The sequence below is a fragment of the Rhea americana genome, unplaced genomic scaffold (assembly GCF_003343005.1).
Source record: "Rhea americana isolate MKP2758 unplaced genomic scaffold, rheAme1 scaffold_37, whole genome shotgun sequence".
NCBI lineage: Eukaryota > Metazoa > Chordata > Aves > Rheiformes > Rheidae > Rhea > Rhea americana.
This window is the reverse complement of record NW_028186501.1, coordinates 6,415,936-6,431,080: the sequence shown is the minus strand read 5'-3', so window position 1 is coordinate 6,431,080 and position 15,145 is coordinate 6,415,936. Positions and strand designations below refer to the sequence as shown.

General features: G+C 46.4%; 1 protein-coding gene and 1 long non-coding RNA gene across 2 annotated transcripts in view; both read right to left on the bottom strand.

Annotated features, from left to right (window-relative positions):
* FTH1 (ferritin heavy chain 1) overlaps positions 1-2,593 on the bottom strand; it is a 7,688-nt gene extending 5,095 nt beyond the window's left edge. The window contains exon 1 of the mRNA XM_085312684.1: positions 2,510-2,593. Coding sequence (XP_085168810.1) covers positions 2,510-2,593 — 84 coding nt within the window. The remainder of the gene's footprint in view (positions 1-2,509) is intronic.
* A 1,319-nt stretch (positions 2,594-3,912) lies between these two features.
* LOC146591572 (uncharacterized) lies at positions 3,913-14,053 on the bottom strand. The gene is made up of 3 exons (XR_014896799.1): positions 13,912-14,053; positions 8,693-8,934; positions 3,913-4,550 (listed from the first exon to the last, which is right to left on the bottom strand). It is a non-coding gene; the product is annotated as an uncharacterized LOC146591572 (long non-coding RNA).
* Positions 14,054-15,145: the final 1,092 nt, after the last annotated feature.

Sequence of the window (15,145 nt, the reverse complement as noted above, 5' to 3'; positions counted from 1 at the left end):
CGGCGGGCCCCGGGGGCAGGCGCCGGCCTCGGGGGAGCTCCGGCCCTCGCCGGCGGAAGCAGGGCCCGCGGGACAGCCGTAGAACCCCGGGCCGCCCGCGCTGCGCAGCCGCTTCTGGGGCTGCCTTCAGGGCGGGCTCCAGCTCGCAGGCCGAGGGCGGCTGCCTCAGGCCTCGGCCCTGTCATCCCAGTCGCCCCAGCACAAAATCCGTGAAAACCCCAAAATCCAGCTTTAGCTGTCGCGGTCCCAGTGGTATTTTCACTAAACCGCGAGATCACACAGGCCGTCCCACGCCATAATGTTTCTGCGTTATCCCCTCCCTGCTTTAGAATCACTCCAAAAACTGAGGCCAAAGGCTCTCAAAAGGAAAAGGCTGAAGATAAATTTCAGTGTGTGCATAATTAACATGCAAGCACAGAGGGGAACAAAAATGCCTTGGAAGGAAAGAAGCCACCTTACAGTGAATTCACCACTGCAGCTTATTCTGAAGGTGATAATTTGTACTGGAAATCATCATAGAAGCAGCCTCTGGCCAATAAAACATAATGCCAAATAATAGAGAGGTAATTGAGAAACCGAAGGTCAAAAGGAACAAACTGAGCCTTCTGATAATAGGGTCCTTATTTTAGCTCTTTTCAGTATTACCATGATCATTCAGTTTGTGCAGTCACTTATTTTCAATAAACACTGAGTTCTTTTACTTTCTGGTTTCTGAGGGKTTTTTTCAGAATTTCCTATATTCAAGCATGCTCTTCATTATAAGTGCAACCWCGAGGGCTAGAAATGTCCTATTTAAAGGGAAATTGGGATAACATTAGGCTCCCAAAACTTCAGCATTTACTAAACACAATAGCCAATTTTGAAATTGAGCAGAAATACCCCAATTACTGGCAACCCTACTGACCAGACTGTCAATAATTAAATGCCATTTTTTCTTCTAACCTGTTCTTTCTATAAAGATTTATTCACTCTTTGAACAGCTCTTCCTGGCAATGCATGATTTCTCTCAGGTGACTGCATAGGGGTGCATTTGTGTGTAAAGGGCTGTGCAGGGCCTGTGTCAACCCAAAGGCAGTTTTGGCAGCGTTCTCAATGTCCTAAGGAAACAGGCAGCCTATGTCTCCCTCTTTTACTATTTTCCATTGCTTCTGTCAGTTAATCGTCAAAAGTAATTAGATATGTAACTTAAGGTGGATTCTACCTATTGCTTTGGCAGACTGCCAGGTACTTCTCACTTGAAATCTTACGTTCCCCTCCCAAACAGAGGCTTATGTAAAAAAAAAAAAAAAAAAAAAAAAAAAAAAAAAAAAAAAAGGAGAGAGAGAAAAAAGTTAACTGCTCAGCAAATCTGCATTAGTGTTTTCATGCTGTAGTATTTTTAAAAGTTTGCAGTTACTTCCAGCACACTGCATTTGGCTGAAGAGGACTGGAGGAATGCTGAAAGTCTGCTGTTGTGCTCTTGAAGCACAGGCTCATCTCTAACTGCTGACACTCAGGCTGGCCTCTGTACTGGCAGTTCATTGAAAAGTATGTTTCAATATTCCAGCAAAATTAATACTGCAGCTGTAAAGCACTAAACTATTTCTTTTAAATTATGTTTGTGTTTGTGCTTGCTTCCTACCAACCTTTTTTGTCGGAGATTGACAAAAGGCATACATGAACTCTCAGAAGAAAGTTGCCTAGCAGTTTATAAATTGCAAGATATTGCTGTTTGGTTTTTTCAATCTCATCATGATCAAGCTGGCATAATTCCTCACTACGGTGCTTCATGAAAGGCAGTGCAACAGCACAGTTTATAAGCAACTGAGTAAGCAGTCCATTAATAAAAGGAATGTTTCCTCTGTAATTTTGGACAGTTCATGCCAGGCATGGCTAAATGTCAGGAAGATGAGGAATGTCCTACATTCTACTTTCTAGATCAATTGCTTTGCACAAACACACATGCTACCTTCAAGCAAACAAAGCAAACCTGGCCAGAACAGGACACATTGGGCTGTACAGCCATGCATCGTAGTATCTTGGTGACTAACATGAAGAGTGTGTGGTCTTACAAGGTTTTAGACTTAGCTTCGACATGGACCTTTTCTGATGATTGTTCATTCGTTCACTTTCCTGAAACTACTGTCATATTATGTTTTAACTTTGACTTTCTTCCAATATTGTTCTACTATGGCTTGGGGTTGAGCCCTCTTTCATCTTGTGCCTTTCTACCTGAAGAATGCATTTATGAGCATTCCTGGGAAAAAGCCTGCTAGAAGCTGATGCTTCATAATGAAGCTGCACTTCACATCAAATAATATTCACATTATACAGCGGCAGGATCATTCTCTGCATCTAACAATGTTTTGTACCCTAATCAGTAGAGCTAATAGTTGAATTACAACTCCTGAGCATTATTCATTAAATTATTCAGAATTAGCGAAGGCTTTTCCTGTTCAATCCAATAGATTAAAGATCTCAGTGTATACAGGAAAAAGAGCCTAGTAGTCCAAATTAGTTCTTTCAGTACACTTTCCCCCACAACAATCACAGCTGCATAGGGCCTGATCTGTCCTCTCAGCAGGATGCACCTGCAGTCATACTTTGAATTCATGTCCACTCTCAGCTGCTTCTAGAGACTGGCGCTGCTGCTCAGTTGGGCTAAAGTAGAGGCATGCTTCATGCTGTCCACATGCAAAAGCCAATGTATTGTCTGCCTACATGAGCTCCAAATTGTTGAAGACAAGCTCTGTTTTCCCTTGGCCAAGATCCCATCAGAAACAATGGAGCCAGCTCCCTTGTTTACAGCTCAGCTATTATGTGTAGAGCAGAGACCTGAACACTAGGTAGGTCAGGGACAGTAACCCTCAGCTTCCTCACATGACCACTGGAAAAGTCATTTTAAGTGTGCAAAATAATCTGAACTTCTCTGATGAATGTTTGCATATACAGAAGGTTATTAAGTCAAAGAACTGGTTGACAGAGCTCTGGTTACACCTAGATGCAGACCCCTCCTCCTCCCCTCCAAGGCTGAGGTTTGCAAGTGGCATAAAGAGCAAGCCCCAGACAGGGGCCAGGGGTAACCAGTTGTTAGTTTGTGAATCCAGGGTCATTTCTGAAGAGGACATGACGTGTGCACACAGCAGACAGATAGCACCATGCAGCAAGACTTTGCACTAGAGCTAGCATAAGCTGTTAAAAAGTGAAAGTTTCCATGACTGCTAAATCCACTTTATTATAATTCACCCTGATTCTGGGCCCTTCTTGTACATGATCTATGGCAGTGATCTGACTGCAGGCTCAAAACATGACTTTTAAACAGATACTGGACAATTATTTGCAGAAAGCAAATTCTGAACTTAAAAAAAATGGAAGACAGATTTGTGCTGATACAGTCAGAGAGTGAAAACACAGTACATGACTTCTGCATCCAGCTAGACCTTCGGCATGTGGACTTCCTTGGTGTGAGCAGGGCTTACTGCAGCTGGACAAGGCAGAGGGTTCAAAAATGCACAATGCCTTATTTATCATCTGCAGAAATGGTTCAGGAAGTACCTGAAAGGGACTCATGTAGGAAGTCTCTCAGCTGATGGAAGTATTTGTGAAAGGGAAGAAATGGAGCAAAGTAACAGCCTGATTTGTCTACAGTTCTCTGAGCGCTCTCAGCTCATCTTCTGCAGGGCACCTATCCCTGGGAAGTGGCAACAGCAAGAAAATCTTCTGGAAGTCCGAGCATGGTCTTAATCCCGCTCCACTTGAGTTACTGCATCACCATTGCTTTAGGAAACATTATGTACTAGCAGCTGTCTCAAGCCCTGCTTTTAACTGGAACTTCCTCTCTCGCTTTAAAGTTTTTTTTTTTTTCCCGACCTTTATGGCTGGAACAACAACAGCTCTGAAAGCTGAACAGAAAGCAACACAAACTTTGGTCTAAATCCAGTCAGCAAGAAATAGCTCAAATATTACATGGACAAAAGTACAGTAATTTTTTTCTTTAAGTTCAAAGTCTCAAATAACATGGACAAAAAAATATAGTAACTCTTTTTCAAAGCTCAAAGTCCCATAAACAAGATAAAATGTGCACCCAGTCAAATATTTGTCATGAAGAATTTCTCTTCCACCCACAAACTTCAGTGCATTTCAGCTCACAGACATATGTAAACACAAAAGCAACCCCAAACTTGGCTCCAAGGTGGATCATGTGATTAGAAATTTGACACTGATCTCAACTGTGAGTTTTGAAAGCCATTTACTAAAAACATCTGGGCTCCGCTTGTTCTGTAAGATAGCCTAGAAATGGAAACCTGAGGGGCACTGAACTCCTCCTCTAGCTCCTCTGGCAAAACATTGTGCAATTTTTTTCAGTCATTTCTCTTAGGTGCCCAATTTCTGCATCAGGGAAACTCAGGTTTTAAGCAATAGGTTTCACTGAATACTTACACACAAGGCAGACAGCAAAAAGGCTGGACTATGTGGAACTGCTAGTTACCGGAAACATCCTGAATCAGAAACACAAAGGGTGTCCTGAAGTCACTCAAGAGAACTTGCTTCAAAGGCAATAAAACAGTAAGCTGTTTTGTTACAGAAAAAAAGTCCCAAAGACAACAAAAATGCAAGTCTGTACCACAGAATTTTGTAAGCAAAATCCATTTTGGACAGATACGCATTTTCTAAGTTGGGTCTTCACAGTTTTCTCTCTCTCCAGAACATTTTAGCACATAGGCAGTTTAAACTAAATGCTTCGGATTACAGTATAATAATTTGTTCAGAATACTCTCTTAATCTAATTTTTCTTCTTTGGCATGCCTCAAAAAAAAGTGCTTAGAGGCAAGACTGTGAATAAGACCAATGTTCGTAATACAAATATTCTGTTTGCTATACATGCAAAATTTGGTGAATTTACTAGCATGTATCAACCCCATTCAATCTAATTTTAAGAATTACTCCACTATTCACGATTCAAAAGCTCTGTGTGTGATTCCAATGATAGTTTGTGCAGTAGGTGGGCATTCAGCACCTTTCATAAGACGCTGCGTATTTGCCAAGCTGCAAAAGCCRCTGTTAGTTTAAGGCTGACATTCCTCCACAGCTCAACACATGCCACAGTCCACAGCATTTGCTACATTGTCATCATCCTCCTGTAGCACGGTGTTCCCTTTATCCTCTTTTCAGTATTATAGAGTCTTTAAGTACAAAGCAGGGGGTTAATTCTCCCTCCTTGTCATATCCTACTTAATTACTTTTTCCACAAATACTGAAAAGCTGGGGGAAAAATACTGTAAATAAAACTACACAGCTGAAGCCAGCAACCATAGGGAAATTCCCCAATACACCAAATATCATCTCCTTCCTAGTATGAATTCCCCTGCAAGTCACGGGTAAGTATTCAAGTCCTCTTGAAGGATCTGGCAGCTTTCATTTTGAGTAGGATGCAAACATTAAACAACCTTTTCTTAGATTCGTTTGGGAATTTGTCAAAGAGACAAACTTGAACCATCCCTCAGGATATCAGCTGATGCCATCAGTTCATTTTGTGAAGATGTGTGACAGTGAGTCTTGGGCACACAAGCTGTAATTGGCATGGCAACAGCACATCACCCAGGCCCCAGGTACAACACAGGGAGCTTACTCACTCCTAGTGTGCCATATGGTGTCCACCAGACATAAGTGGTGGCACTGCACTTRGGCAGCAAGGGACAGCGGCTTGTGGGGGGAGCAAAGTTGAAGCTCAGCAGATCAGGCCACCGTGCCAGTGCAGATGTGAGCTCTGTATCCCATGACCATGCCACCCAAACCAGGCTTTCCTCCTGCCTAAGTACACTCCTGCTTGTAATTATTGTTTATCCCCAAAATGTCATTTTGACAGTTTGCATAGCATCAGGTTTGAATAGACATTAATATGGCATTAAGCCTTCTCAAGTAGGTGTTGTTTGTTTTTATATGTAGCCATCCAAAAAGTGGCAGGCGGGTGAATGCTTTCAAGCATAATGAAAAGAAACAAGCTTTTACACGGAACTGGCAGTTAAACACCAGCTTAAAGAATATGCACTGGCCCGATAAAACATTGGCTCCACCACAAAAACAAGCACCAGCCCATGTCACGATCTCTCTCTGGCAGGATTTGCTGATGGGGAGGCCTTCGAGACTGCTGCTCTTGTTCAGATCTCTTCAGGAACTCACTTCATGGTTTTTTCAGAGGAAGTGAGGAGATCAGGTCATTTTGGTGGCTTAGAAGGGCTGGAGGGATTTTCTTTACTGAGGTGAGGAAAAGGTTGGCAAGAGTTAAGTGTGAAGCAGAGGGTGTTTTCTCCATCTGTGGGCAAAGCTGTTTCCTGTTACGCTGTAAAGGGTCATTGAAAACACCCTTGTCTTCACCTGCTGTTCATACTACTGAGACACAGCCACAGCACCGTATGCATACGCACTAGCATACCTTTTGCGCTGCATATAAATTCTTCCTAAGCCATGTCCAGCCCTTCAACACCAGAATAAAAATATTCAAAACAAGCAAAGGGGCTCTGGGTGGATCTGCTCCTACCTGTGATGGCCAGAAGTAGCCAGCCAGAGATGAAATGCAGTGCATGAAATGCAGTGCATCTGCCTTCACAAAATCAGCTCTGTATGCCTTAGGGGCAGAGGCAGCTTCCTCCCCAAGCCAGACACAAATCTGTGGGAAGGTACCAGCTCCCTGTGCCATAACCGCTTCTGCCCCACTTTCTGAACAAACYGAGCAACACGAGAACCAAGGCCTCAGAAACTGATACGGTCTTTTTAAACTTAGTCTAGCAGTCCATGCTAAGCATTTGCGGGAAAAAAAAAAAAAAGCAATAAAATTGGACCAAAAGAACAAGATGCAAACTAGACTTTCCAAGCAAAGCTTACAACCGCACTGGGATTTTCAGTTGGCCTGGGAGGTGAATTAATCCACGTCCTAAAGACAAGCACCTGACTCACTGAAAGATACAACTCCAGGTCATCAAAAAACAATTCCCAAATTCTCCACTTCCTCCCTGTCCTTWTATGCACAAGTTGTTTTAATATTTAAACTAACTCCAGTTTTCTAGTTGTGGGAGAAACCACATCTCACTCACTACTAAAACTACTGAAAAGCACTTTGCAGCCGCTGCTCCAGCAGGGCCTTGTCCCCAGGCATTAGCCAGTAATCCCCTTCAGCCTGGCAGCTGCTACCTCCATCTCACAGAGGGATATGTGCCACCTCTGTTAGGCCAGCACCAGAGCTCCCCAGCTCATGGGGACACCCTGGGAGTATACTAATTCATCACCCACTTTAGTGAAGTGTTCAATATCCCTCCAATCTCTCTCATGGCTTGTCAGCCCACAGGGATTACAAAAGGTGCAGTGAAAGGCGTGTTTCAAGCAACCAAAGGACAGCTGGCCAGTGCAACATGCAATCTAAAAGACTGTTTTTCTTCCAGCTTGAATAGAAGGAAAACTGTAGGCAGTTCCCACAACAAAGTTACTACGATCATCCTGCAAAATCTGAGGGAAAAAGGACTTGAAGCACTCAGTCTTAAGAGGCTGTCACCATAAGCAGAAAACCACAGAATTCGCCCTCTCCTATGCAGCCTTTGAAAGTCATTTGGCCCTTCTTTTACCTGTTCTTATTTACCCAAAAGCAAGTTCCTAGGCAAAGGCATGTCACTGAGGCTGGCTGAACTCAGTCCATGCTTGTACATCACATTTAGTGACAAAAGACTGACTTAAGCACTGGATCCTCCTCCAGTGCCCACCTGGACAATGGCCAAATGCCAGCAGACTCTAGCTGGGTTAACACCTGACCTGGCTGTAAATATGTAGGATCAGAACAAGGGCCATGCAAATCAACAGAAGTTTTTTCATTAACTTTGGTAGATGTTGCACTAGACACCACAGACAGTGACATTTCAGCAATCAGTAAAATAGTTCCAGAAGCAGCCACTTGGTCCACGCAGCCAGCTAGGTAACATGGAAATGCAGTTACAGGAGTATCTGCCTCTATAAAAAGGAGGACACAAACTCCTTAGCAATGACATCCTGCCATTTCAGACCTTAGCACTAGCTACACTGACAGATGCTCTGCAGAACAGAGTAGGAAGAATCCTTAAACCAAGGCAGACCACTAGCCTCTTCAATCCCAGCCATCAGTTAATATGGCTCCATGTTTATGGTCAGCATGCTGGAAAGATTTTCCAGCTAGAAGCTGTTTCATCAGCCTCCTGTGGTAGCAAATGATGGCAGTCTGGCCAGGCTCTCAGACTCTTTTAGGATAGCTGCCAGCCTCATTTTGGGTTTAAGAACGCCTGTGATATGCTCTGCCTGCCCTTAGGAATCAGTCCCTCCCTTTAGTTGCTCTATGTTATGAGTAGGCCTGCTTAGTCTTGCATGGCTGCACTGCCCAAAACCTGTCTAAATGGGCAATGATGACTGAGACTGAAACCAGTTAAATCAGGAACTTTCCAGTCAGACAAGTAAAAGATTTCCGCTTATCACTTTTTTAAAACAGGCTGGACTCCTTGCTTTGCTTGAGGCTCTTAGTTGTTTCTGAAAGCCATTATGGAGGGACAGGACATGCAGGACAGCAGTAGGCTCAGAGTAAAGTCATACCACATGACTGAAAGGCTTTCACAGCTTGGGGTTGTCAAAACGGGGAGGTCATGTTCCTTCCTCCCCAAATTATCTGCCTCTTTTCCCTGTCCCCAGCCACTCTGCTTACCACACGCGAGCTTCGGTGTTCATCAGGGCCTCTGCAAGCCAGTTCGGCTCATGAACCTAAAGTGGAACAGGAAAACTCACTTATTTTCAGCCAGTTTACGGAGCTGGCTTGGCTGATGATCAGGTCTAATGAGCTCCATAGTCAGGTGCAGAGTGGGAGGCAGAGTCCAGAGCAGGACAGGACTGCAGGCTGTCAGGTCGGCTTGGTCATAAACAGGCAGCTTTGTCCTCAAGATCTGTTAACTGTGGAGTAAATACAACTGTGTCAATAGTATACTACTATACTGCCCTGACTTAACGCTCTTAGCTGAAAGAGAGCATGCTGCTAACGTATAAACAGAAAAGTATTTACAGCTCCATCCATGGGGCCTGCAGGACCAAGCATCCCACGCTGTGGCGATCACTCATACACTGGAGCCAAGCTATAGCAGTGTGAAGCAAAGCCCTCCTCACCTGCTTCAGGGCAAAGACAGTTTCTTTCCTTGAGCCCTTTACTTCAGAGCTGGTTCAGATTATGCCTTCATGCCCTGGTGGTAAAGAAGTGCTGGCCAAGCTCAGCAGCAATGTGAAGCAAGGAGGAGGGTTTACATCTGTTTTGGCCAAGACACTTTGTTTCCACAGCTGCATAGACATTCAAGCTGGAGTTTATATCCAGTGCCTGATTTGCTCCACGTAATTTCCCATTTAGATAAGTCCTCTGAGTTGCTGCTGGCTGTCATGCGGCCATGAGAACACCTCTGCAAACAGACTGAAAAGTTTCCAGTGTGTGTGCCCCAAGAAAAGAAAAAAAAATAACAGAAAAACAGGAGGCAGCCACAGCCTTGTTTGTAAGGGTCACTGAGAGCAGCTCTGTGACATGCTCTGAAGGCAGCAAGGCACAGAGCAAGCTGCCATACCAGGATTAGGACTGTCAGTGCATGGGGTAGCTGGAGATGAGACCTGCAGCTGTGTTACTGAGCCTGTGCAGAACAGGGATGACATGGGTGGCATACTCAGAACCAAGAGGAGGAAAAAAATGAGAACCTTTACCTCAAAGTCTGAGGTAAGCACAGAAAGCTGCTCCCCAGTGTGAGTGTTAAAGGCTCTGCCACACCATGGGGACAGCCCACAGCCAGCCGTTCCTCAGACAAACACCCATGCCGAACAGCAGCGGCTGAACGCTGAAGGAGTAAAACAGGGTGGGAAATCTTCCGTACAGGATGCCTCTTGCCTGCCCTATGGAGATCTGTTCGCAGAGGTGCCCACTGCAGAGATCTGCATGCTGTGCACATCTCTCCACCAAGAACAGAGTTGGCTTCTCCACTGCTCCCATGAACAGCCCTTCACAATGGTATTTCCGATGTGTAACAACAGAATAAGTATCCTTCTGAGGGCCTGAGTGAATTTCCTGGGAACACCCCCCTTGCCCATTGAATACCTAGGATTTGGCCAAGATACCAGGAGACTAAGCAGTGAAAATGTTTCAAGTAGACCCAAAGTGGAAGCTGCTGTATAAAGTTCTTAGGAAGCATTTCTCCAGTCAGGAGGTGCATGTTGAGCAACATGCTGACATCAGCTGAACTAACAGGATGGTGAAGAGTGACTCAGACACTAAATCACGCGGGCATCACTTCGGACAGCACATAACACATAAGTTCTCCAACTGAGAAGAAAAATAAGCACAAATTGCAGCATTGTTACTTAATCTAGGAAACTCCGTCAGTAAAGTCAGCTGTGAAAACTGGCTCAGCATGACTATACAAAAACACTACCAGACCTTTTACTGGAATTCACAGGCAACTGCATACTTGGCCATAAGGAGGTTTAACTAGCAGTGAAGACTCTGCCTGACATAGGAAATTCCTACTTCCTTCCCTAGCACTAAGACTCTGGCCTCACTAAAGCAGAGCCTCACCCAAAAAGGCTGCTCTGCCTAGTCCAGTTCCTTGCCTAGCAGAGTATTACACCCCAGCCCATGCTCACTGGCCCCAAGTGCCATGCTTCCTGGAGCAAAGCTCAAACACCATCAAAGCCATCAAAACCTCGTGCTTGTTTAATTCTGATTGTCTTATCACACATTTCTTAGATCAGGCAGCTCATATCAGACAAGGAAAAGGCTGTTTCCCTGGCCTGTTAAAAAGCAATCTGAGATTCAAGAAAACTCATAAGCCAAAAACACCTGTCTGCACTTTTCCAGCATTTTCTCCACCACTTTTCTAGCAACTTCATTTGCTCAGCAGCTCACTTTTTTTTAAGAGAAGCCTGGGTTAGAGTGCAGATCTTCTCTGTTCTCCATATCTTTTCACATGCCTTGATGACACCTGCATTTTTCTCCCTTCTTGTAGAGCTGAACTTCTCAAGATGAACAGGGCAGACCACAGCTGTCAGCCTTGTAAGAGGAAGAAGAGCATCCGCTTCCAATGTTTGCCACTGAAAATCCTTCACCTTTGCATCCTCAGCTTACTTCTGCCTGCAAGGCTCTGTATCATCAAACTTCCTCAGCTGGGAAGGGTTCAGTTCCTGCTGTACTGCAGAGGCCAGAAAGGCAGCTTGATCCATAAGTGGCTCAGTACAAGAGTAAAGAGTACTTCCTAAAGAACTACTTTACTTTAATCAGGCCCTTAGTCACATCACAGCAATACAGCCACACAGACACCTACAATAATGAAACTAATAAGCCAGGAATTATGCTAGAAATTCGTAGGGTTGAAAAGGGAGAAGGAAGGAGACACCTCGCTCGCATTTGACGTCACATACTAGGGATGGAGTGCTTTGGGGGCATCTCAGTTCAGTTGTACATAGCCTGCTCCTCACTCTGCCCTAACATCAGATTTCCTGTAAGGTCTTGGGGAAGGAGCTGAAGCCCACACCCCACTACAGGCCCTAAAGCAAGAAGCCAAAGAGACAGGAAGGAGACAGAAGGGTGGGACGGAGCCCATTCTAGACTGCTGTTATCTGTATTCCCCCTAAAGAACATGCAAAAATTTCTGCAGTGTGAGTGTAGGGAGCTAGGCTGCCATCTGCCTAGAAGAGAAAGCAAGCAGACGCGCCTCCCCCCCCCCCCCCCGACTTGTACAACCCCCGGAACCTCATGCTAGCTTATTTTTAAACAGTAGGTCTGGTATACCTACATGAGCTGTGAGCACCACTCCAGCTGTAGGAAAGGCAGCCAGAGTGGCCTGTCTGAAGCCAAACACACTGACTAGAAACCTTTCAGCTCTCAGGGAGTGTGGAGAAGTTTGAGTCAGGAATCCTTCAGGAGCCCCCAACTTCTTCTAGATGCTCTCCTTGAGGGTTTCTTTCTTTCTTTCTTTCTTTCTTCTCCCCCCACCCTTTTTTTTTTTTTGGGGGGGGGGGTGGTCCATTAACACTTCTGGACAGATAACCTATTTGTTTCCACAGCCACATCCAACCTGGGAAACACCAGTGTGGTGGAGAGACTGAGGAAGAATAAAAAGTGACACCATCATCACTTTGGACTAACTGGAAACTTTCTCTTCTTGTACAAAGTCCTTCAGAAGTGCATTCTTCTGGGAAAAAAAAAACAGGTAGGAGACAGTTTAACCTCTTGCCCTATATCCCATATCACCAAAGGATTTTTTTGTAATTAGACAGACTCTTTTTTGTTTCAGTCACTTTCTGTTTTCCTCTTAGCTGGGAACAGCTGGGACTGAGCAACAGCTGCTATGAAAGCAACCAAACTCCCAGGCCAGAGAAGTGGGAAGCAAACAAGAGTCCCTTCCTGACAAGGACATGACATTTACTCATTTTCCTTGTTCAGAAGAAAGCATTTCATTTTCAGGCAGTATTCTTTGTTCTGACATATGCAACCAAACTGAGCAAGATAATACTCATTTGCTAAGAGCAAATTGTAAAAAGCATCTTTCTTCCCCAGTGAAAACAAGTGGATTGGCCTCACTCCATACCTCTAGACAGGGAATACGTGAAAGGTTACAGTTCTTAGCTTTCATTTCAGAGTTCAATCACCAAGCAAATAGTCCTATCCTTTACAGCTTTTCCTAGACCTTTGTAACATTCCCATTTTGCTTACATCACCAGGACTACAGTCAGCAGCTACAATACACAGTGGCCACAGCTCTCAGCACCTCCTCCTCCTCTTTCAACCCCTTTCCTCAAAACACAGAGATTTAACAGAATTGGGGGGTTAGCAGGGGCAATAAAAATCTGCCAACTGCTGGCAGTGTCCTCCAGTATTATTACTGTCTTCATTGCTAACACACCTGCCTAATCCTGTCATCATAAAGAGAGAAACCTGATTTCCCTATAAGTACTTTCCACTTTGTTGGTCTTCACATACATTAGCTCTGCTTCCTTAGGCTAAACAACCATGTCATAACTCATCAGGGTCTTCCTTCCCTCAGTAGGATGGATCTGAGTGACACTTCCACCTCACTGCACTGCCTAAGGCTGCCTGCAACATCAGGGCATATCCCTTCTCGGAAGCSTACGCCAGCCTGTGGCCCAGGGCTCACCCAGCCCTGCATGACCCCCCACTTACCATTAAGGCAAAAAAGCGCATTCTGCCTGCCATGGGGCACAAAGCAAGTCACAAAGTAACCACTCAGCTGTCACAACCACAAGGCCACTTAAGTGTTCAGACAAGCTTTAAGCCCCTGGTGTCCCGGGGCCAGAGGAGCACCTCTGGGGAGGAAGAAAAGCATGGTAAGCGACAGAGCCTGGCTGGGCACAGCACGGAATGGCGGAATGGCAGAATGGCCCTTCCCCTCCTTCCCGTCCTGAGGCTGGATACCGGCAGGCCCCAGCACCGCCTCACACAGCAGCACCTGGCCAACAGGTCCGGCCAGCCCCAGCCACTGGAGGTGGGGAGGCCCAGCCCGGAGCCACCATAGCACCCAGACCAGACCAGGTTGGCGGCGGCGGCAACAGGCCCAGCGCCCGCGACCAGGCCTGGCGTCCAGGCAACGGCGGGGAAGATCGAGGGCCCGACTGCAGCCTTAGGGCCCCGGTGAAGCCGCGTGCGGGGGCTGCGAGGGCGAGGGCGAGGCCCTGGCCCTGGCCCTGGCCCTGGCCCTGGCGGCCACCAGGGGGCGCCGAAGCCCGCCCTGCCGGAGCATCCGACTGAGCCAATCACAAGCCGCGGGGGGGGGAGCTGCATAGAGCGTGCGCGGCGCCCCCGCTGCATGTTGGGAGATGTAGTTCAGGGGCGGTGCGGCCTCAGGACTAAGTGGGTCTCTTTTCCGCTGCCAGAGCGGCTCTCACCGCCTGTGCGGAGCTGTGGCGCTCGGGCTCGCCTCTGGGTCCCTTCTCAGCGTGTGCGGTCACTTGAGGTCACCTCCTACACAGGTATCGCAGGGCGTGAGAGGCTGCGCGGCGGGCGACGGGCTGCCCACGGCCGCAGGGCGGTGGCGCCGCGGTTGCCATGAGGACGAGGTCCGCGTGTCTCACACTGATTACGTCAGGGACGGCCGTGCGGCATGCTGGGAGGCGTAGTCCGGGGGGGCGGGTCACGGCCGCCATGACACCGACTCGCCGTTGTCCGACAGACTGTCGACTGCATGTTTTCTTTTCTTTAGGATTATCATCGAATGTTGCTGTTTTTCCTCTTCTACTAACAACTCCAGTTTCAACAGTATAGCGCTGTCGTGGCTTTCTCTGCAAAAACTGGTTTTCTCAGCCCAAGCCACAGTTGCACAGCTGAGCTAGTGGAGTTGGACCTTGGCCTCTTAGCACAGAGCAAGCTGAAAGCTGAGGAGTGGATGCAAAGGGGAGGCTTATAAAGAGACGTTTATAGAAGGAAGATAAGGAGGAGCGCTTGACAAACCTTCTTAATGGAAACTGCCCAGTGCATGCAGTGCATTGCAACATCGCAGAAGTGTTAAATTAGATTCTCAGTTTTCCAAGTAAGCAGCTGTTGCTGACCTTTGTTCATAGCACGCACACGCACACACACACAAAATTCCCTTCCTCTGCAGCTGCTAACCTAAGAAATTGATATTTTAACTGCTTACAAATAGCAATGGCTAGATATTTTTCAGCAGAGATGGATGAAAGAAAATTAAGAAATACAGTGCCAAGTCAGGTTTATCACTGGGAGATAAACTTGGACTGGAGGGGATCTGGGGGAGTCATYTAGCCTTACCTGTCAGCATTTCAGTGCTTCTCTGCAGAGCAAGCTGCTCCAACCCATGGGTCCCCAATCTGGCTCAATGCTTGGCATCATTCTGGCCCAGGGGCAGGCTTTGGTGCTTTTCTGAATTTTAGGAGGTTCCTCTTGGCCCATTCTTCCAGCTCATCAAGGGTCCCTGAGGATGTGAACCCTGCACCCTCATAGTATGGTCTACTTCTCCCTCTTCAGTTTACTGTTATCAGCAGACTCTCTGTCCTCTTGTGGGGGGTTGTTGACGCTGCTGCTGCTGCACAGGATCAGGCCCAGTGTTGGGCCTTGAGTGATGCCACCCATAACTACCTGCACTTTGAGACTGCTGCACTTTGA